Consider the following 17,374-nt stretch of genomic DNA (forward strand, 5'->3'; position numbering starts at 1 on the left):
GACGACAATCACACAGATCTACAGCCCAACTGATCCACAACAAAGGTGGATCGTACAGTTCCGCAGCTCAGCCTGATCTATGGCCCAACCCGGTTCCCTTCCAACGATCTGTATTCAGGACCAATTCCTTTCCTGACGCTTGAGCACCGTCTGATCCTGGAAAGCTGGAACAGGATGGGAATCTGGCATCTGACTTACCCTGGCATCGGTGACCTTGAATTCTCGGAGGATGTATTGAGGCATGTTATATTCAGCCATGGGGTCCACCACAAAGTACTGATACCGTGCAGACCTCTCGGCCGGCCAGTACTGATGGCACTTTTCCTGTGGACCAAAAGAGGAAGAAGCTCATTTGCTGTTTGGAAAAAAAAAAACCCATACAGGCCCTACCTGCATCAGCCTCGCACTGAGATATTTCATGCACTAAAATTCCCTTCAGGGACTTGCCTACTTCAAAGCCAACTGTCTGGATGTGCATTCCGTTTGGAAATAATTTGACTGCTAAAGTTAGAATTTTAAGAAAACCAGTTACTATCATGTTACTCTATGCCAACAAAGTATAGTAGCTGGGATTCTATTATTATTATTATTATTATTATTATTATTATTATTATTATTATTATTATTATTATTATTATTATTATTATTATTATTATTATTATTATTATTATCTGTATAGCCCCTCGGTCTCAGGGACAGAGGGCACCAATGAGCCTTAGTGGCACAATGGTTAAAATGCAGTACTGTGGGCTGCCCACAGCCAGGAGTTCGATCCTGACCAGCTCAAGGCTGACTCAGCCTTCCATCCTTCCAAGATGGGTAAAATGGGGACCCAGATTGTTGGGGGCAACAGGCTGACTCTGTAAACTGCTGAAAGCACTGTGAAGTGGTATATAAGTCTAAGTGCTATTGCTTACCACAAACACACAGTATTTCTTAGCTGTGTGCAGGAGATGCACAACTGATTTCCCTGCTGTCTTCCTCAAAGTCCTCAAGATTTAAGTTGAAGGATATCTCATGTGCATTTCTAACTGTATATGGGGCTATATGCAAACAGCCATTGACAGCCAGGATTTTCTGCAAGAAAAGGGCCCCCCAAAAATCAAGATGAGGGCCACAACCATGCCATTGACCCCATGCTCTTTTTCAGACACATCAAGATGAGAGATTGGGCCTCTCAATGTCCACTACTAATCCACTGCCTTGGAGAACAACACCCCGGAAATCAAAGCCTGCCATTCAAAGGATGTTCACCCAACATTCTGGGGTTCAAAATGAAGCACCAACAAGCCAGGATGTCCCACTTACCCGTCCCATCTCTCGCAGCTTAGTCAACATCACCACAATGGTTGAGTTGTTCTCCCACAGCATGCGCCAGAAGTCCTCTGTGGTCTCCGCCAAGGGTCCCTGGGTGGCGATGTAAGCCTTCTGTTGCCTGCAGGAAGGAACAAGGAAAACCAACCCTATTTGGAAGCCAAGCTAAGGAGGCAAGGTGGCCTTTAAATGCAAATGAAGGTTTGTTCCATGAGGGCAACTATGGAGACTTTATGACCTGTAACTTTATGACCTGTGGACTTCAATTCCCAGAATTCCTGAGCCAGCCATGCTGGCTCAGGAATTCTGGGAGTTGAAGTCCACAGTTTATAAAGTCACCATAATTGCTCACCCTGGTCCAGAAGAATGTTAAGACCGAGGTCAGGTTGGACAGCAGAGGTGGGATCGTCATCTTGAACCCACCAGCCCTAGAGAACAAAGGAGTGAGGGATGACTTCTGGTAAGTCTTCCCATCCCTTCCAGGGTGAAGCATCGATGCTAAACACGTCTCAAACTTCAGCCTTGCAGGATCTAACTTTGGCATGTAACTAGAAAGCCCACCTCCATCAAATGTCAGGAGAAACTTGATACGCAGAAATAAGGAACTTATCTGTGGGGTCCTTGGCGCTCTCTGAGGTTGGTGGTTTTCTTGCAGACATTTCATGTTCCAACTAGGTGACATCCTCACTGGTGATGTGACCTAGTTGAGTCATGAAACATCTGCAAGAAAACCACCAACCTCAGAGAACACCAAGGACCTCATCGTCCTCCTCTTCCTCTACTCCACAAATCCCACTCCCTTCTAGCACTGATGATCTTACCTAGTTGGGTCATGAAACATCTGCAAAAAAACCACAACCAAGCTTAGAGAGTACCATGGTTCCCACAGTTCAGCCTTGAGCTACAAATATTCCAAATTCAAAGACATTGTTTTTAGCAGGGCTAATTTAGGGCACCTAATATTGGGCTGCAGAGATCCACGTGAGCACTAGATGGAGGCAAAGAGCCATTTTATTTTTTGGTTTCTCTCTGCTGTCACTCATGGTCCTCTAGATTTCTGCAGTTCAGAGATCACAGGGCTTGGTGCCAATAGGAGATGAAGACTTATTCCAGGGGCAACTCCTTACCAGAATAGGAGTCAGAAACCCTTATGGACCACTTAAAATTTCAAACAACCTTTTTGTCTATTTAGGCTTAACATTCAGGAGGAAAAGCAAGGTAAAAAGAGAATAGGAACTGGGCCAGTGCATTCTGTAGAACAGCTCTTCAGAAGTCAAACACGCACACACCCCATACACACAATGTATAATATCATAGCACATAACATATACTGAGGACCAAGGATGATTGGCAGCCGGCATAGAGAACAGGAAGGGAGAAAGGAACAGGCGTCTGTTCCACCTCCACCAGGGGGCTTTACCTGTATCCGTCAATGAAGCTGGCGTTGATGTAGTCGGAGCCCTCGACTCCGCGGATAGGCTGAAGGCAAACCCGTGTGGTCTCGTATGGCATGATGTTGACAAGGCGATTTTTGAATTTGTTACAGGGCAGGTTGGCACTGATGAACCTGGAGGTGTGGGCTTTGGAGTTGGCGAGTCTCTGGCAGAGGAAAAGGATCACAGGTGGGTGAGAGGGCAGCAGGTCACCTGAGTGGGCTTCTTCTCCTAGAATTCCCCATTTATTGTGGCCATTGTTGAAGGAATTAATGCTCACTCGCCAGATGTATGGACTTCAACTCCCAGAATTCCCCAGCCATACAGGGACACTGCTGAGAATTCTGGGAGTTGAACTTTTCCCTAAAGACGCACAGATTTCCATTCCCAGAATTCAACATGGCCCCTGCTTAGAATTCTTCATGTGGAACATTGCTCTAAAGATGTGTTCTAGGACATTTATATGTGGGACACTGTTACATAGGTCATGCTCAGAATTTGCCAGCCGCATTCTGGGCATTGATGGTCGCTCCCCAACCAGCATGGTTACTACTGGAACATTTTTGAAGTTGAAATTTACGTGTCCAGAAGTCACCCAGGATGGGAAATACTGCATTAACTGAATATTGTCTATGCCAGCCCACCCAATGGAGAACTCTGTATACCACATTACCATCTGGATATCTTTCCATCTTTCTGGTGCATGGCAAGACACAGGATTTTCTGAATCCAAAGTAAATGCTTTCTCCTCTAAGTACAGATTGTCCTCGACTTATGACCACAATGGAGTCCAAAGTTTCCATTGCTAAACAAGACAGTTTTGACAGTGTCTGAATTTTGTTCACGTGTCCGTGCTATAACGGTTGTAAGTGTGGTCATAAGTCCCCTTTTTCAATGCCATTGCAATTTCAAATGGGCATGAAATGAATGGTTAGAATAGAACAGAATGACAGAGTTGGAAGGGACCTTGGAGGTCTTCTAGTCCAACCCCCTGCTCAGCCAGGAAACCCTATGCCATTTCAGACAAATGGTTGTCCAATCTCTTCTTAAAAGTCTCTAGCAATGGAGTATCCACAACTTCTGAAGGAAATTCATTCCACTGGTAAATTGTCCTCACTATCAGGAAATTTCTCCTTAGTTCTAAGTTGCTTTTTTCCTTGATTAGTTTCCACCCATTGCTTCTTGTTTTACCCTCAGGTGCTTTGGAGAATAGCTTGGACCCTCTCTTCTTTATGGCAACCCCTGAGATATTAGAACATGTTGTAAGTCGAGGATTATCTGTACAGATTGCTACTTTATGCTGGCTAACCACTGCTCCCCCGCGAAGATGCAACGGGGCAACCTGCCTGAGCCATGCCCCCTGGTACCTCTGCTCACCTTGAACTCCAGTTCCATGCCTGTGACGTGTTCTCCCACCTCTATCTGTGCCAACCTCTGGATATAGGTGTACAGGTTTCGAGCAGGGACCTCCGTGTTTCCACAGGCGACGGCTTCTAGCAAAGAGTCGTGTATGAAACTGTACTGGTCTTCTGTCTGTACCATGTAATTTCTCTGGGACCTCATGAGGGTGACGTGTCCGTAAATGTCCACTGTCTTCTCGTGTTTTATTCTCTCCATCATGGCATCGATGACAATAAAGCAGCCAGTCCTACCCACCCCAGCACTGGAAGAATTAAAAATGGGGTAGAGGAGAAATAGAGGATTAAAGAAATCCTTCATCTAAATTAGACTTAGAACTTAGAATACCTGTACTGTCACTTTGAATGTACACTAATTGGCATACACTAAAATGACATTTCGTTGCATACATAGACATGGAGATTCTCAGCCATCTAAGGTCATGGTTGTCCCAAAGGTGCTTTTTCAAGAGGCAGCTGGACTTCCTTCGTTTTCCCTTGAAGACGTTTCGCTTCTCGTCCAAGAAGCTTCTTCAGCTCTGACCGGATGGTGGGGAAATGGAAGGATTTATTCTCCCTCCATTCTGTCTGCAAGGAGTATAAATCCTTCCATTCCCCACCATCCAGAGCTGAAGAAGCTTCTTGATTGAGAAGCGAAACGTCTTCAAAGAAAAACCAGAAAGTTTGTTGCCTACAGCTCTCAAAGGGTCACCACCTCCAATATACACTTCACTAAATATATACTAAATAACGAAATACAAAATTATGCACGTGCCCACATTTATTATATGACACAGAGAAACAACACAGTCTGGTTTGGATGTATACATATACATGGCGAGAAAAACTAATCTTGCGAGTTAACCAGACGGACAGCATAGGGAACAAAGCTGTTACAGAATCTGGTAGACCTGCTAGAAACACTTCGAAACCTCCTCCCAGAGGAGAGCAACAGAAATAGACCGTGAAGTGGGTGTTTGGGGTCTCTAACAAAGCTTCAAGCTCTAAGCACATAGTGCTTACAAGCAGCGTCCTGAATAACAGGACGTGAGCTTCCTGTAATGTTCTCGGCTAAATGGTGGCTATGTAATTTCTACCCTCCTCCCTCAGAACTTCTGATGGTTTATTCATTCATTTATTAAATTTATATGCCCCCTCTCTTGCTGTTAACTCCACCCCAAGGAAACAAAGTCATAAGATACTTAACCAGATTGCCAACCTGGAATCGTGAATGTGTTGATTGATTCCAAATTAAATGGCTAAGAATAGAGATGGAAATGCATGCTAAACCTCTGGTAGAACAGGGACTATATTTATGATCTTAAGAGGCATTATATGGTCCTTCCCTTTGTGCCTGCCTGCTAAGGTGGTAGTAGATGGATCAAGGTCATCTGTAGAAATACAGATAATCCTTGACTTACGACCACAATTCAGCCCAAAATTTCCATTGCTAAGCCAGACAGACAGTTGTTAAGTGAGATTTGTCCCATTTTACGACCTTTCTTGCCAAAGTTGTTAAGTGAATCACTGCAACTGTGAAGTTAGTAACACAGTTGTTAAGTGAATCTGGCTTCCCTACTGACTTTGATTGTCAGAAGGTTGCAAAAGGGGGATCGCATGACACTGTGATCGTCATAAATGCAAGTCACTTGCCAAGTAACCGAATTTTGATCACCTGACCATGGGGACGCTGCAACGGTCGTAAGTATGAAAAACGGCTCTATCCCTTTTTTCAGGGCTGCTGGAAGTTTGAACAGTCACTAAGTGAATCGCTGTACATAGAGGGTTACCTATGTGGGGATAAATCAGGCCTTTTCAGGCTGGCTCCTTAACCGGGGATGTTTATGTGCGGTGCTTAAGGGAAAAATCATTTTTTAGGTTGACTCGCGGTTGACATCTCGATGGCTGTATCTAGTGACCTCCTGCTGTCTGATCTTAAAACCAGAAGTGACTTGAGGGCAGCGGGCGATCTGTTTGACTTATATTACATCCGTCAGGAGGGTGTAGGCTGGGCGAAATCAACAAGCCGATAGCTCCGGGGTTTATGTTTCACAAGAAATTGGATGGATTGTCATTCTCTGAGATGCGAGTGCGTGTGCCAGGGAGAGAGCGCAAGGTGGGGAGGCGCACTGACTGACTTAACGGTGCCACAGAGGGGTGCTTTCCTCTGCATTTCACCTATATAAAAGCTTCCCGGACAGGATAAGGTGCAGAGGGGGGGAGGCTGCAAAGGGGACGTTCCTGTTCCATTCTGGTTGTTATTACAGGTAGTCCTCGACTTACGACCAAAATTGAGCCCCAAATCTCTGTGGCTAAGCAAGACATTTGTTTGGCCTTTCTTGCCGCAGCTGTTAAGCGGATCACGGCAGTTGTTGTGTTTGCAACACGGTTGTTAAGTGAATCCGGCTTCCCCCATTGACTTTCCTGGGTAGAAGGTCGTAAGAGGGGATCCTGTGATCCCTGCAAAGGTCATGAATGTGAGTCAGCTGCCAAGGGTCTAAATTTGGATCACATGACCATGGGCCACAATGGTCATAAATGTGAGAAGTGGTCATAAGTCACTTTTAAAAGGGATGTTGTAACTTTGAACAGACACTAAATGAACTGTTGTAAGCCGGGGACTACCTACATTCCTTAGGTTTGTGTGCTGCCAAAGCATTCAGACTCCTGAGTAATCCATTTGAAGGAAAGAGAGAAAAGGTGGGCGTTTAAAAAACCAAAACCAAAAAAAAAAATCACATTTTTGGGAGCTGGGTCCCATGGGACCTCTGCGAGGAATGCTCCACTGCAGACCACTGAATATCCAATTTCTCTGTGCCGGAGGGCGACAGAGGCAGAGACGGAAGGCACATTTAACAATTTATTGCAATTTCCCAGCCTGCAACTCAATTACAACCATTTGTTTAACAGCTGTTGGAAGTTACAAGTTGCTGAAAAAAGGTCCTCGCCCTTATGACAGTCGTAGCAGGGACATGCGGTCAGGGGAGGCAGGGGAGGCAGAGCCTCACCGCTCTCATCATGAAAATTAAAAAAAAAAGGGGAAAGGGAAAAGGCGCTGAGGAGCCTTCTGCACACGTGGTCGGAATGGGAGCGCTCCGTGGTCCCCTTCATGTTGACTCAGGAGTCAGGAAGGAGGGGAATGGGACCACGTGTGCAGGAGGCTCCTCTAGCCTCAGCCTCCATCCTGCGCACGTCCCATTCCCCGCCTTCCTAAGTCAACATGAAGGGGATCGCGGAGCGTAAGCCGCGGTCCCGCGGAGCGCGCTCCGTGGTCCCCTTCATGTTGACTTAGGAAGAAGGCGGGGAATGGGACGTGCGCAGGAGGGAGGCTGGAGGGATCGCGGAGGAGGGATCGCGGAGCATGAGCCGTGGTCCCGCGGAGCGCGCTCCGCAGTCCCCTTCATGTGGAGTCAGGAAGGAGGGGAATTCCCCTCCTTCCTGAGTCAACATGAAGGGGATCGCGGAGCATGAGCCACGGTCCCGCGGAGTTCATGTTGACTTAGGAAGGCGGGGAATGGGACGTGCGCAGGAGGGAGGCTGACATGGTCCCATTCCCCTCCTTCCTGAGTCAACATGAAGGGGACCGCGGCTCACGCTGATGACATCACCAGCCTCACCAGCCTTAAACCTCACCGCACGTCACTGAGTCGTAGCATTCCCACAGTCACCTAATTAAAATCCAGGCACCTGGCAAACTGGGATGCATTGATGATGGTTGCAGACTTCCTGGGGTCATTGGTGACTTTCCCAGCCTGCTTCTGACAAGACCAGCCAAGGGGAGAAGGTGGACTTGCTTAATGACCAGCAATGGGTTTCACATTTTGTTACCACCGGTTCACCCCGCACGCACCGGCTAACTTTGTGCGCACATTCTGTGCATGTGCCTGGTCATCCATGCATGCGCTTTTCTTGCACACGTGCCTTCTGTGCGTGTGCCCGGCCTCAAAAACGTGCCTAAATAGGACAGCATAGAGCTGGGGTTGGGGGGGCGGCACCCGCAATTTCCGCTATCAGTTCGGGCAAACTGGTCCGAAGCAGCTAAATGCCAATTCTGTTAATGACCATGTGATTTACTTAAAAACTGCTGTGATTGTGGCTCAACAATTGTGACAAAAAGGTCATAAAATCAGGCTCTGCTCACTTAACAACTGCCTTGCTTAACAACAGAAATTCTGGTTCCAAGTTGAGAGCTACCTGTGCTTTGTTCATTTGAAGATTTTCAAATTTCTCCGTATTTGAGAAGCTGTTTCTTTTCTTTTTAAATAAAAAAACAAAAATCCCTCCACCATCTACAATACAATACAATAGTAGAGTTGGAAGGGACCTTGGAGGTCTTCTAGTCCAACCCCCTGCCTAATGATCTGATTCCATTATCCCCTGCCTGTGATTCTTTCCTTTTTTCTGGTGGCCATTTGATCTGAATAGCGATTTGGCGAGAGTTTGTTCTGACATAATTAGATCTGTTTATTTCCAAAACAAGAAATAATTTCCCTCTTCTCGAGACAGAGGGGCGTCTCCAGCCTGGTCCACAAATTCAGGTAAGAGAAACATGAGCTTTGACATAGGCAGGGCTCTCGTTTGCTGCACAGCAATTCCTGGGGGTTCTTTGATTATAGCTTTTCTGTGATAAATTCCTTCTTCGAAGTTTTTGCATTCTTCTGTGCTCCTTTAATTGGTTTCAGCCTAGCTTTGCGGGGAGAAGCCTAACAGATTGATCCTCGCAGCCCAGATGTCAGATGTAGAAAGAACACTATTAAGAAGCTCAGATAACACTCCTGAATGACTACATTTGGAAAGGTTAATATTCACACAGACAATTTCATCCAAATCTCACTGCTATGAGAATGTCCCTCTTAATTATAAATAAACATCTCCGGATCCTGCTTGATTGTCAAGGTTTGATAAATGGATCCTAATGTTAGATTTCATCCACACGCTGTAAAGACTATTGTTCCTCGTGCAAATTAGAATTAAATTCAACTGCATACACGGAACCCATTTTTGAGCAGAGAAATTCAGCTTCTGCCATGGAATAAAATATTGCCCTATATATTATCTTCATAACCACTAACATTTGGATCTTATTACAGGGGGGAGGGGGGGAAGCAGACTGGCACAATTGAGGAGGCCATCAAACCTTGTTCTGAATCGCTTCAAAATGAGATGGGCGGCAAATCAATTTAATAAATAAAAATAAATCCTCGTCTTGTACCATCACTACCAATTGGGGACCCCAAAAAGTGGGTACCTGCAGTGCACGACGATGGGGCCAGCATCGGGCGGGTTGCATGTTTTCACTCTCCTGAGGAAAGCCAGAAACGGAGTGGGGTATTCGGGAACGCCGTGATCTGGCCAGGCGGTGAACTGGAACTGGCGGACTTCACGCTTTTCACTGGAACCGTTCTGTGGAGGCAGAGCAGAAGGGAAGACGGTATGAGTCACTCATCTTGCGCAACCTCTTACAAGCAAATGAAAGCACAGGCTGAATTGGTTGTTGTTCCTATCACATACAGGTATTTTAAATTACTTGCTTCCTGGTCTCTCTGTTCAGCCCAACTCTGAATAACTCTGATCCTTCAGATCCTTAAAGACAGCCATCCTCTCTTCTCCATACTAAACATACCAAAAGAAAGAGGCCTTGTTCTCACCTTGTGCAGGGAGAAGGTGCGGACACAGAATGTGGCCAACTCAATTGTATCTAACAAGGTCACTTGGATCATCCCGTAAGTATCTGTGCCCCGGCCTGGCCAGTACTGGTCACACTTTATCTGAAAAAAAAAATCAATATATGGGTTGTATTATATAATGAGCTCCACACAACAAACACGAACAACAGCACAAAGTATAAGGATACACTGAACTTGTTCATGTTTGACCTACAAAATCAGAGATCACCAATTGACTGTCAGCTGCCTGTCATTCCTAAGTGGACATGCCAAAGGTTACAAGTAATTAAATTTTGGCACTGTGAAATCCTGAAGTCTGCACTGAAATAAATTTGAGTTCAGGTCATCTTCACTCCTGCGATTTCAGGGTGAAGTGGCTTTGTGGTTTTCAAGTCTCATTTCCAGGGAACTGAATTTTGAATCCAACATCAACTCTGGAAGTTTCTCCTCTGATCTTTAATTGCAGAACTATTCAGTCCCATTGGAGACATGATCTAATCGATTTGTCTCATTTATGAAATGTCAATAAATCACAAGGGTCAGGGATCCATATGGACAGACCAAAACATTTAACATTCAGCGACAGGGTAGAGAGAAAACAAAAGAAGTTGGGATGGATTTTTTTTAAGCGCTTGCATAAAAAAAACAACCCCTCATGTTCATTCATTGGATCAGCTTGTTTAATTATTTTACTAGGCTTTGAGGCAGCTCTAATGACAAACAGTTCTCAGCAGTTTACATCTCGCCTCTTCAAGGTGACAATGTAATAAACATAAATATATTAATAAAATATAAATATAAAACGTATCACGATTGACACGTACTCTATATGAGGCACGATGGGTAATCAATTAATACATTCAACCTCAAACCAGAAAGAGCTTTTCATTTGTAGAAGGAATAAGGAAAGTGACAGCATTCCAGCCCCCAAGTTAGGGGGGGGGGGAGGTGGCAGAAATAAAAAAAAAGTACCATTCTTTACTTTTTTAAAATTTCTGCCACCTCCCTCCTAACTTAGGGGCTGAAATGCTGTCATCTTCACAACTGCAGTACCAAATTTGTGTCCTTTTACATGCATTACACACACAACACAAATAAAAAAGCACAGGCCCTTGGCTGTATTTAATGGCCTTCCCCAAAACTGGAAGGGAACATTTGGCTATCTATAGAGGAAAATATTTGTAGCTCAGGGTTGAAGTGTGAGATCCTGGGTGCTCTCTAAACGTGCTTGTTTTCTGGGAAATGTTTCATTACCCAACTGGTAACATCATCAGTCTGAGGGAGAGAAGGGTTTGAGTATAGGACCCTGGAGAGAATCTATTTTGTTCTTTTTGTTTCCTTCTTAGCCTTTTTTCCTCTCTCCTTCGAATGGTGTGTAAATGTGATTTATCCATACATGTCTACCGATGAGTTATTTGTCTCAATGCCAAGCTTCCAGGAATTCCCTGGCATTTTTGGATTTAACCTGAGGATGTGACCTAGTTGGGTAATGAAATGTCTGCAAGAAAACAGAGAGCAGTTCAGAGTTCACCAAGGATCCCACAGACCCCCTCCCCCACCTCTCCCTCTTCTCTGCAAATCCACTCCTTTCTGACACTGATGTTACCTAGTTAGGTAATGAAACATCTGCAAGAAAACAACCAAGCTCAGAGAACACCAAGGATCCCACATGCAGCTCTCTATTTTTCACAGTAAGTTAGGCAGGAGCGCCATCCAACCGACTGCATTTTTTCCCCTCACCCTGGATTTCTCCTCCAGCTTTGTCATCATCACCACCGTGGCGGAACGTTGCTCCCAAACCATCCGCCAGAAGTCACCAAAGGTCTCTGGCAAAGGCCCCTGTGTGGCAATGTAGGCGTTCTGCTTGCGGTACCCATCGATGTAGTTGGCGTTAATGTAGTCGCTCCCTAGGATGCCTGTATGTGGAGCAGCCAAAAGAAGAAGGGTCATATTGGAATCAAAGGCTTGGGTCAATTCCTGGGCTTTTTGAGAGCTGCACAATTAATCCCATCCTCTCCAAACCAGCAGCTGCAGAGAGACAGGGAGACCGCCTGGAAGCAAATATTGCCAGGTTTTAAAAATTCAGTGAGCTCCAGCCACACTTTTAGTTGTCAACCAAAGAAGTATAATTCTCTGCACAAGCCTTCAGGAAGGGAAATTTTTCCTTTCCTTTCCCTCTCCCTTCCCCCCTCCCCTCCCTTTTCCTTTCCCTTCCCTCCCTTTCCTTTCTTTCGTTACCGTGTTCCAATATCTAAGGGGCTGCCACAAAGAAGAGCGGGTCAAGCTATTCTCCAAGGCCCCTGAAGGCAGGACAAGAAGCAATGGATGGAAACTCATCAAGGTGAGAAGCAACCTAGAACTAAGGACCAATTTCCTGACAGGAGGACAATCAACTGGTGGAACAGCTTGCCTCCAGAGGTTGTGGGTACTCCAACACTGGAGGTTTTTAAGAAGAGACAGTCATTTATCTGGAATAGTATAGGGTTTCCTGCTTGAGCAGGATTGGTCTAGAAGACCTTCAAGGTCCCTTCCAGCGCTGTTATTCTGTTTCCTTTCCTTTCCCTTCCCTTCTGCTTTCCGTTCCCTCTACTTTCACGTCACTATGCAACAGCGCTAAGCAAATCGGCAAAGGACCGGCAGAAGCTCTCCAAACACTCCTCCCTCCCTGAAATTCAATCAAAAACGTTTGCAAGCTCCCCCCTACCCACCCCCCCGGTTTCCCCTCCCTCTCCCCTCGTTGCCCCACCCTGAGTCCATGAAATTACCTTGCACCCAGAGAGCAGCAAAGCAATTGAAAGAGGTTAAGCTGCAAAGAGGTTGCTCCTGACCCCAGCCGGCCTTTGAAAGGAGCCGGGAATGCAGATTAAAAAATCCATTTTGTCCAAGGCCCTCTTTCAACTTCCGCCCTTGGAAAGTTTAATGGCGCTTATTGGCTTTATGGAGTTCAGCTCCGCCATCAGAAAGGACAGCTGCTCTGAGCTGCCAGTTTGCGGAAAGCAGGGCCGAGCAAAATCCCTCAAGAGTAACGTTTTTCCTCTGGACACGGCTGTGCTGGTAATTTCTTTGAACTCCATACCTATCAGTTTGACCTCTGCAGCACAAACGAGAGCAACCTTACATATTAAGTCTGCTTTGGCCCCTTCCAGAAAGGATTTCTATATTCCGCTAACACGGAAGACAAAGCAGCCCAGCGTTAGCGACGTTGACCTGACATACACTATATTATCTTTAAATTAAAGAACCAGCTTTGCTCAAAAAAAAAAAGGAGGCCGAATGTCTGAATGCACTGTGTAACTAAAAGAAAAATCTTTTTCTTTTCTTTTTCCTGATGCCTCTGGGGGGAAAAAAAAGCACCGTTTTCCCCATATTGTGCAGAAGGCTATGCAAGGCAGGGTCGGGTCTGTTTAGGGTTTAGACGGGCAAAAAATCCCAAACATGATACCCCTTTTCACACTGTGGCCGAAAGAATCACATGAAACTTGCACAAAATAGAATTACAGGTAGTCCTCAACAAATGACCACATTTGAACCCAACATTTCTGTTACTAAGCAAGACAGTTGTTAAGTGAGTTTTGGCCCATTTAAGACCTTTTTTAAGCGAATCACTGCAGTGGTTAAGTTAGTAACATGGTTGTTAAGTGAATCTGGCTTCCCCATTGACTTTGCTCGTCAGAAAGTCACAAAAAGGAAATCACGTGACCCCGGGACACTTCAACCGTCATAAATGTGAGTCAGTTGCCAAGTGTCTATATGTAGATCATTGCTTACAGTCGTAAGAAAACTGTCAAAAGACTCTTTTTTCAATGCCAGTGTAACTTCACATAGTCACTAAACTAATGGTAATAAGCCAAGGACTATCTGCACTTGAACTGAAAGGAAGATAAATATGATATTTGTCGCATGTTCCCTTCCTGCATCCTGCCCTCATTCTCGGTAAGATCAGGGAAAGCAACTGGATTTTGGAAAAACTGAAGCTTCCTCCCTGAAGACTCCCTCGTCCTCCAGTGAATCAACTTTAGGGATCCTCAATGCCCCCCCTTTAACTCAAACTGACCAATCAGATTAATTTGGTGTTTCATTTCAAAGTGGAGCAGGAGAATAGCCATTAAAGCCATTTACAGTACTTCCAACAGCTCCGGCTGCAGTCTGAAAAAGACGTCACTCCAACATTGTTACCGCTTAGTCCAGAGGACACGGCAACGGTCAAGAGGCAGAAAAGAATCCATAAAGGGGCATGCTTAAGCATTAGGAGAATCTTCTGAACAGGTGAGGCAATCGGGTTGTTGTAGAGGCTATTTAGGAGCAGGGACAGGGTTGAGTGATTTCAGGTTGCAAGTTATGGTCTTGTTCCTTGAGGTGGTAAGTAGGAAAGATTTGGGGTCACCAGCCAGTCCTGGAGAATTTGGCAGCTGGGTTGCCTTAAACACACCCTCTCCCTCATTGCTGGAAGAAGCTATATGCAGTAAGCCACTTCTAAAATTGTTGCCAAGGAAACCACATGGACCTATCTATGTAGTCCCCAGGAATTAAGGAGGACTTGGAGGACCACAAACCAATCACCAAGGAACAAAGCAATCAAAATGGCTATCCCAGCCTTTTCCAACCTGTAGGACTTCAATTTCTAAGATTCTCAGCCTGTACAGTCAAAGCAATGGCCAAAGACATCATGAAAGGATACAGAGATACATTTCTAATTATCCTGCATCAGTCCAAGAGATTTATCATCACAGAACAATGCTGACTGCCAGCTAAAGAGAAAGCACTCAATCTTGAGTCTATCCAATGACTCCAAACTTTCCTCCTAAATTTGGTTCATCGGTGGCATCAAAAAGGTCCCACAGTAATGGTTAAAATATGAAGGATGGATGAGATTTGAGCTGTGGAAGAAACTAATTAGGGAGGGAGCCAACCTAGTACGAAGGAGAAATTCCCTGACAGAGAGAACAATTAATCAGTGGAATGACTTGCTTCCAGAAGTTGTGGGTGCTCCAACACTGGACGTTTTTAAGAAGAGATTGGACAGCAATTTGTTTGAAATGTTATAGGGTTTCCTGAGGGTTAGACTAGACGACCTCCAAGGTCCCTTCCAATTCTGTTATTCTATTACTCTGTTAAGAAGCTAAGAAGTCAAGAAGCTTTGGAGTGATATAATGGGGAAGTGAACATGCAACCAAGTCAAGGGTCACTCAGCTCTAACATCGTTATTCCTAGGATAAAATTTTAGTGGAGGAAAGATCCTCAGGTATGAACCCCGAGATCCAGGATGATATCCATGGAGATTCTCAGTCATCCAGTCATAGTTGTTCCAAAGGTGCTTTTTCAAGAGGCAACTGGACTTTCTAGTTTTTCTTTAAAGATGTTTCACTTCTCATTCAAGAAACTTCTTCAGTTCTGTTCTCAGAACTTTAGTACTTCAGAACTGAAGAAGCTTGTTGGATGAGACACGAAACATCTTCAAGGAAAAACAAAGAAGTTACAGTTGAAAAAACACCTTTGGGACAACCAGGATAATACAGTGGTAAAGAATGCAAGATCACAACCATCCAAGCCCTGAGCTTTTCCTATCTCCAAGAAGCTCTGATCTATACTCTCCTTCTCAAAGAATCACTGTAGGTGGATGAGAAGACCAGGAAGTCCTCTTGAGCTCATCTAAGATCTGTACCTCAGGCCTTTGAATGATGGTGCTGGAGAAGACTCCTGTGAGTCCCTTGGATTGCAAGGTGATCAAACCGGTCAGTCTTAGAGGAGATCAACCCTGGCTGCTCTTTAGAAGGTCCTAAATCCTGAAGAGGAAATTCAAATACTTTGGCCATCTAATAAGAAAGAAGGACTCCCTGGAGAAGAGCCTGATGCTGGGAAGGATTGAGGGCAAAAGAAGAAGAAGGGGATGACAGAGAATGACAGATGACTCCAGAGGATGGTAGAGGAAAGGATGATCTGGAGGAACATTGTCCATGGGGTCATGAGGGGGTCAGACACAATTTCGCAACTAACAACAACAAGAAGAAGGTTTGTACAGGAAGAGCAAATTCTCAACAGCAAAAAAAAAACAAACATGATGGGACTCTTTGCTTCTGAAGAAGTCAGCCCACAACCCATTTCTCCTCCCTCCCCAATTTCATCTGTACCTTCGATCGGGAGGAGGATGACCCGAGAATGGTCGTAGGCAATGACGTTGGCGTAGCGGTTCTTGGGCTTATTCACCTCGAGGTTGGAGTGTTCCCAAGTGAACTGTTGCCCAGGATCGATGGACTAGAAGAGATGGAAGAAAGAAAATTTATTAAGACACAATGACTTTCCTTTTCTGCTTCAAATTCATGGTTAAGGCTCTTTCTTCAATCTGCTGCCTTCCAAAAATGCTAGAAATTGTCCCAAATCACCAAATCAGGGTGGCTTTTGTGGAATTGTGGAAGTTATATCTTCAAAATACTGGATCAAGGAAGAAAGAAGAGAAGAGAAAGTACCTCTTCTACCTTTCTCTAAATACAGGTAGCCCTTGACTTACAACAATTTGTTTAGTGATCGAAGTTACAATGGCACCAGTGGTGGGTTCTGGATCCCGTTGCAACCGGTACAGCGCAACGGGGCCTGGCGTTCACCACATGAATGCACGCAGCCTGCACATGGGTACTTACTATCTGCAATGCTCCAGTTGCTAGGCGGAGCGTCGCACAGGCGCCGTACGCTCTGTGCGTATGTGCGGAAACTCGGAAGAGCTCAAATACAGGTAAGAATGGTGGGCGGGCGGGCCCTCCGGAGAACCGTATGGTATCTGGTGCTCCCGGCAGGCACCAGTACACTCGTACCGGGGCGTACCGGTCATAACCCACCACTGAACGGCACTGAAAAAAGTGGCTTAGGACCGTTTTTCACTCTTGCAACCATTGCAGCATCCCATTGGATCACACAATCAAAATTAGGACTCTTGGCAACGGGCTCACATTTACGACGGTTGCAGTTTCCCAGAGTCACGTGATCCCCTTTGGCGACCTTCTGGCAGGTGAATTCAACGGGGAAGTCAGATTCACTTAACATCCTTGTTACTAATTTCGCAACGGCTGTGATTCGCTTAACAACTGTGGCAAGAAAAGTCCTAAAATGGGGTGAAGCTCACTTAACAACTGTCTTGCCTAGCAACAGGCTGGGCTCAATTGTGGTTGTAAGTCAAGGACTTACTGTAATCACTATGGCCGTAGAACAGTGAAAGGCTACAAGTGATCTATGAGAGTAATCAGGGTAAAGGAAAATGTGATGAAGTATGTTGACAATGTGGGACTGAATTCTTTTCACTCAAAAATAATGTTCTTCATCGTTTGGGAGATTCTGAACAGGTGCCCCAAAGGTGCTTTTTCAAGAGGCAGCTGGACTTTTTTTTATTTTCTTTTGCCCTGAAGACCTTTCACTTCTCATCCAAGAAGCTTCTTCAGTTGAAGAAGAAGCTTCTTGGATGAGAAGCAAAACGTCTTCAAGGAAAAAGAAAGAAAGTCCAGCTACCTCTTGAAAAAGCACCTTTGGGACCACCATAACTTTGGATGACTTGAGAATCTCCACTGACATCTGTACA

General features: G+C 45.2%; 1 protein-coding gene across 1 annotated transcript in view; it reads right to left on the reverse strand.

The window, feature by feature from the left end:
• The window catches only part of PTPRS (protein tyrosine phosphatase receptor type S), a 242,388-nt gene that overhangs the window by 15,763 nt on the left and 209,251 nt on the right, over nucleotides 1-17,374 (reverse strand). The window contains exons 25-32 of the mRNA XM_081960707.1: nucleotides 15,939-16,062; nucleotides 11,551-11,726; nucleotides 9,793-9,912; nucleotides 9,393-9,547; nucleotides 4,125-4,410; nucleotides 2,735-2,913; nucleotides 1,309-1,435; nucleotides 199-324 (exon numbers count right to left, since the gene is read on the reverse strand). Coding sequence (XP_081816833.1) covers nucleotides 199-324; nucleotides 1,309-1,435; nucleotides 2,735-2,913; nucleotides 4,125-4,410; nucleotides 9,393-9,547; nucleotides 9,793-9,912; nucleotides 11,551-11,726; nucleotides 15,939-16,062 — 1,293 coding nt within the window. The remainder of the gene's footprint in view (nucleotides 1-198; nucleotides 325-1,308; nucleotides 1,436-2,734; nucleotides 2,914-4,124; nucleotides 4,411-9,392; nucleotides 9,548-9,792; nucleotides 9,913-11,550; nucleotides 11,727-15,938; nucleotides 16,063-17,374) is intronic.

Source organism: Natrix helvetica (assembly GCF_964273705.1).
Source record: "Natrix helvetica genome assembly, chromosome: 1".
NCBI classification, from domain to species: domain Eukaryota; kingdom Metazoa; phylum Chordata; class Lepidosauria; order Squamata; family Natricidae; genus Natrix; species Natrix helvetica.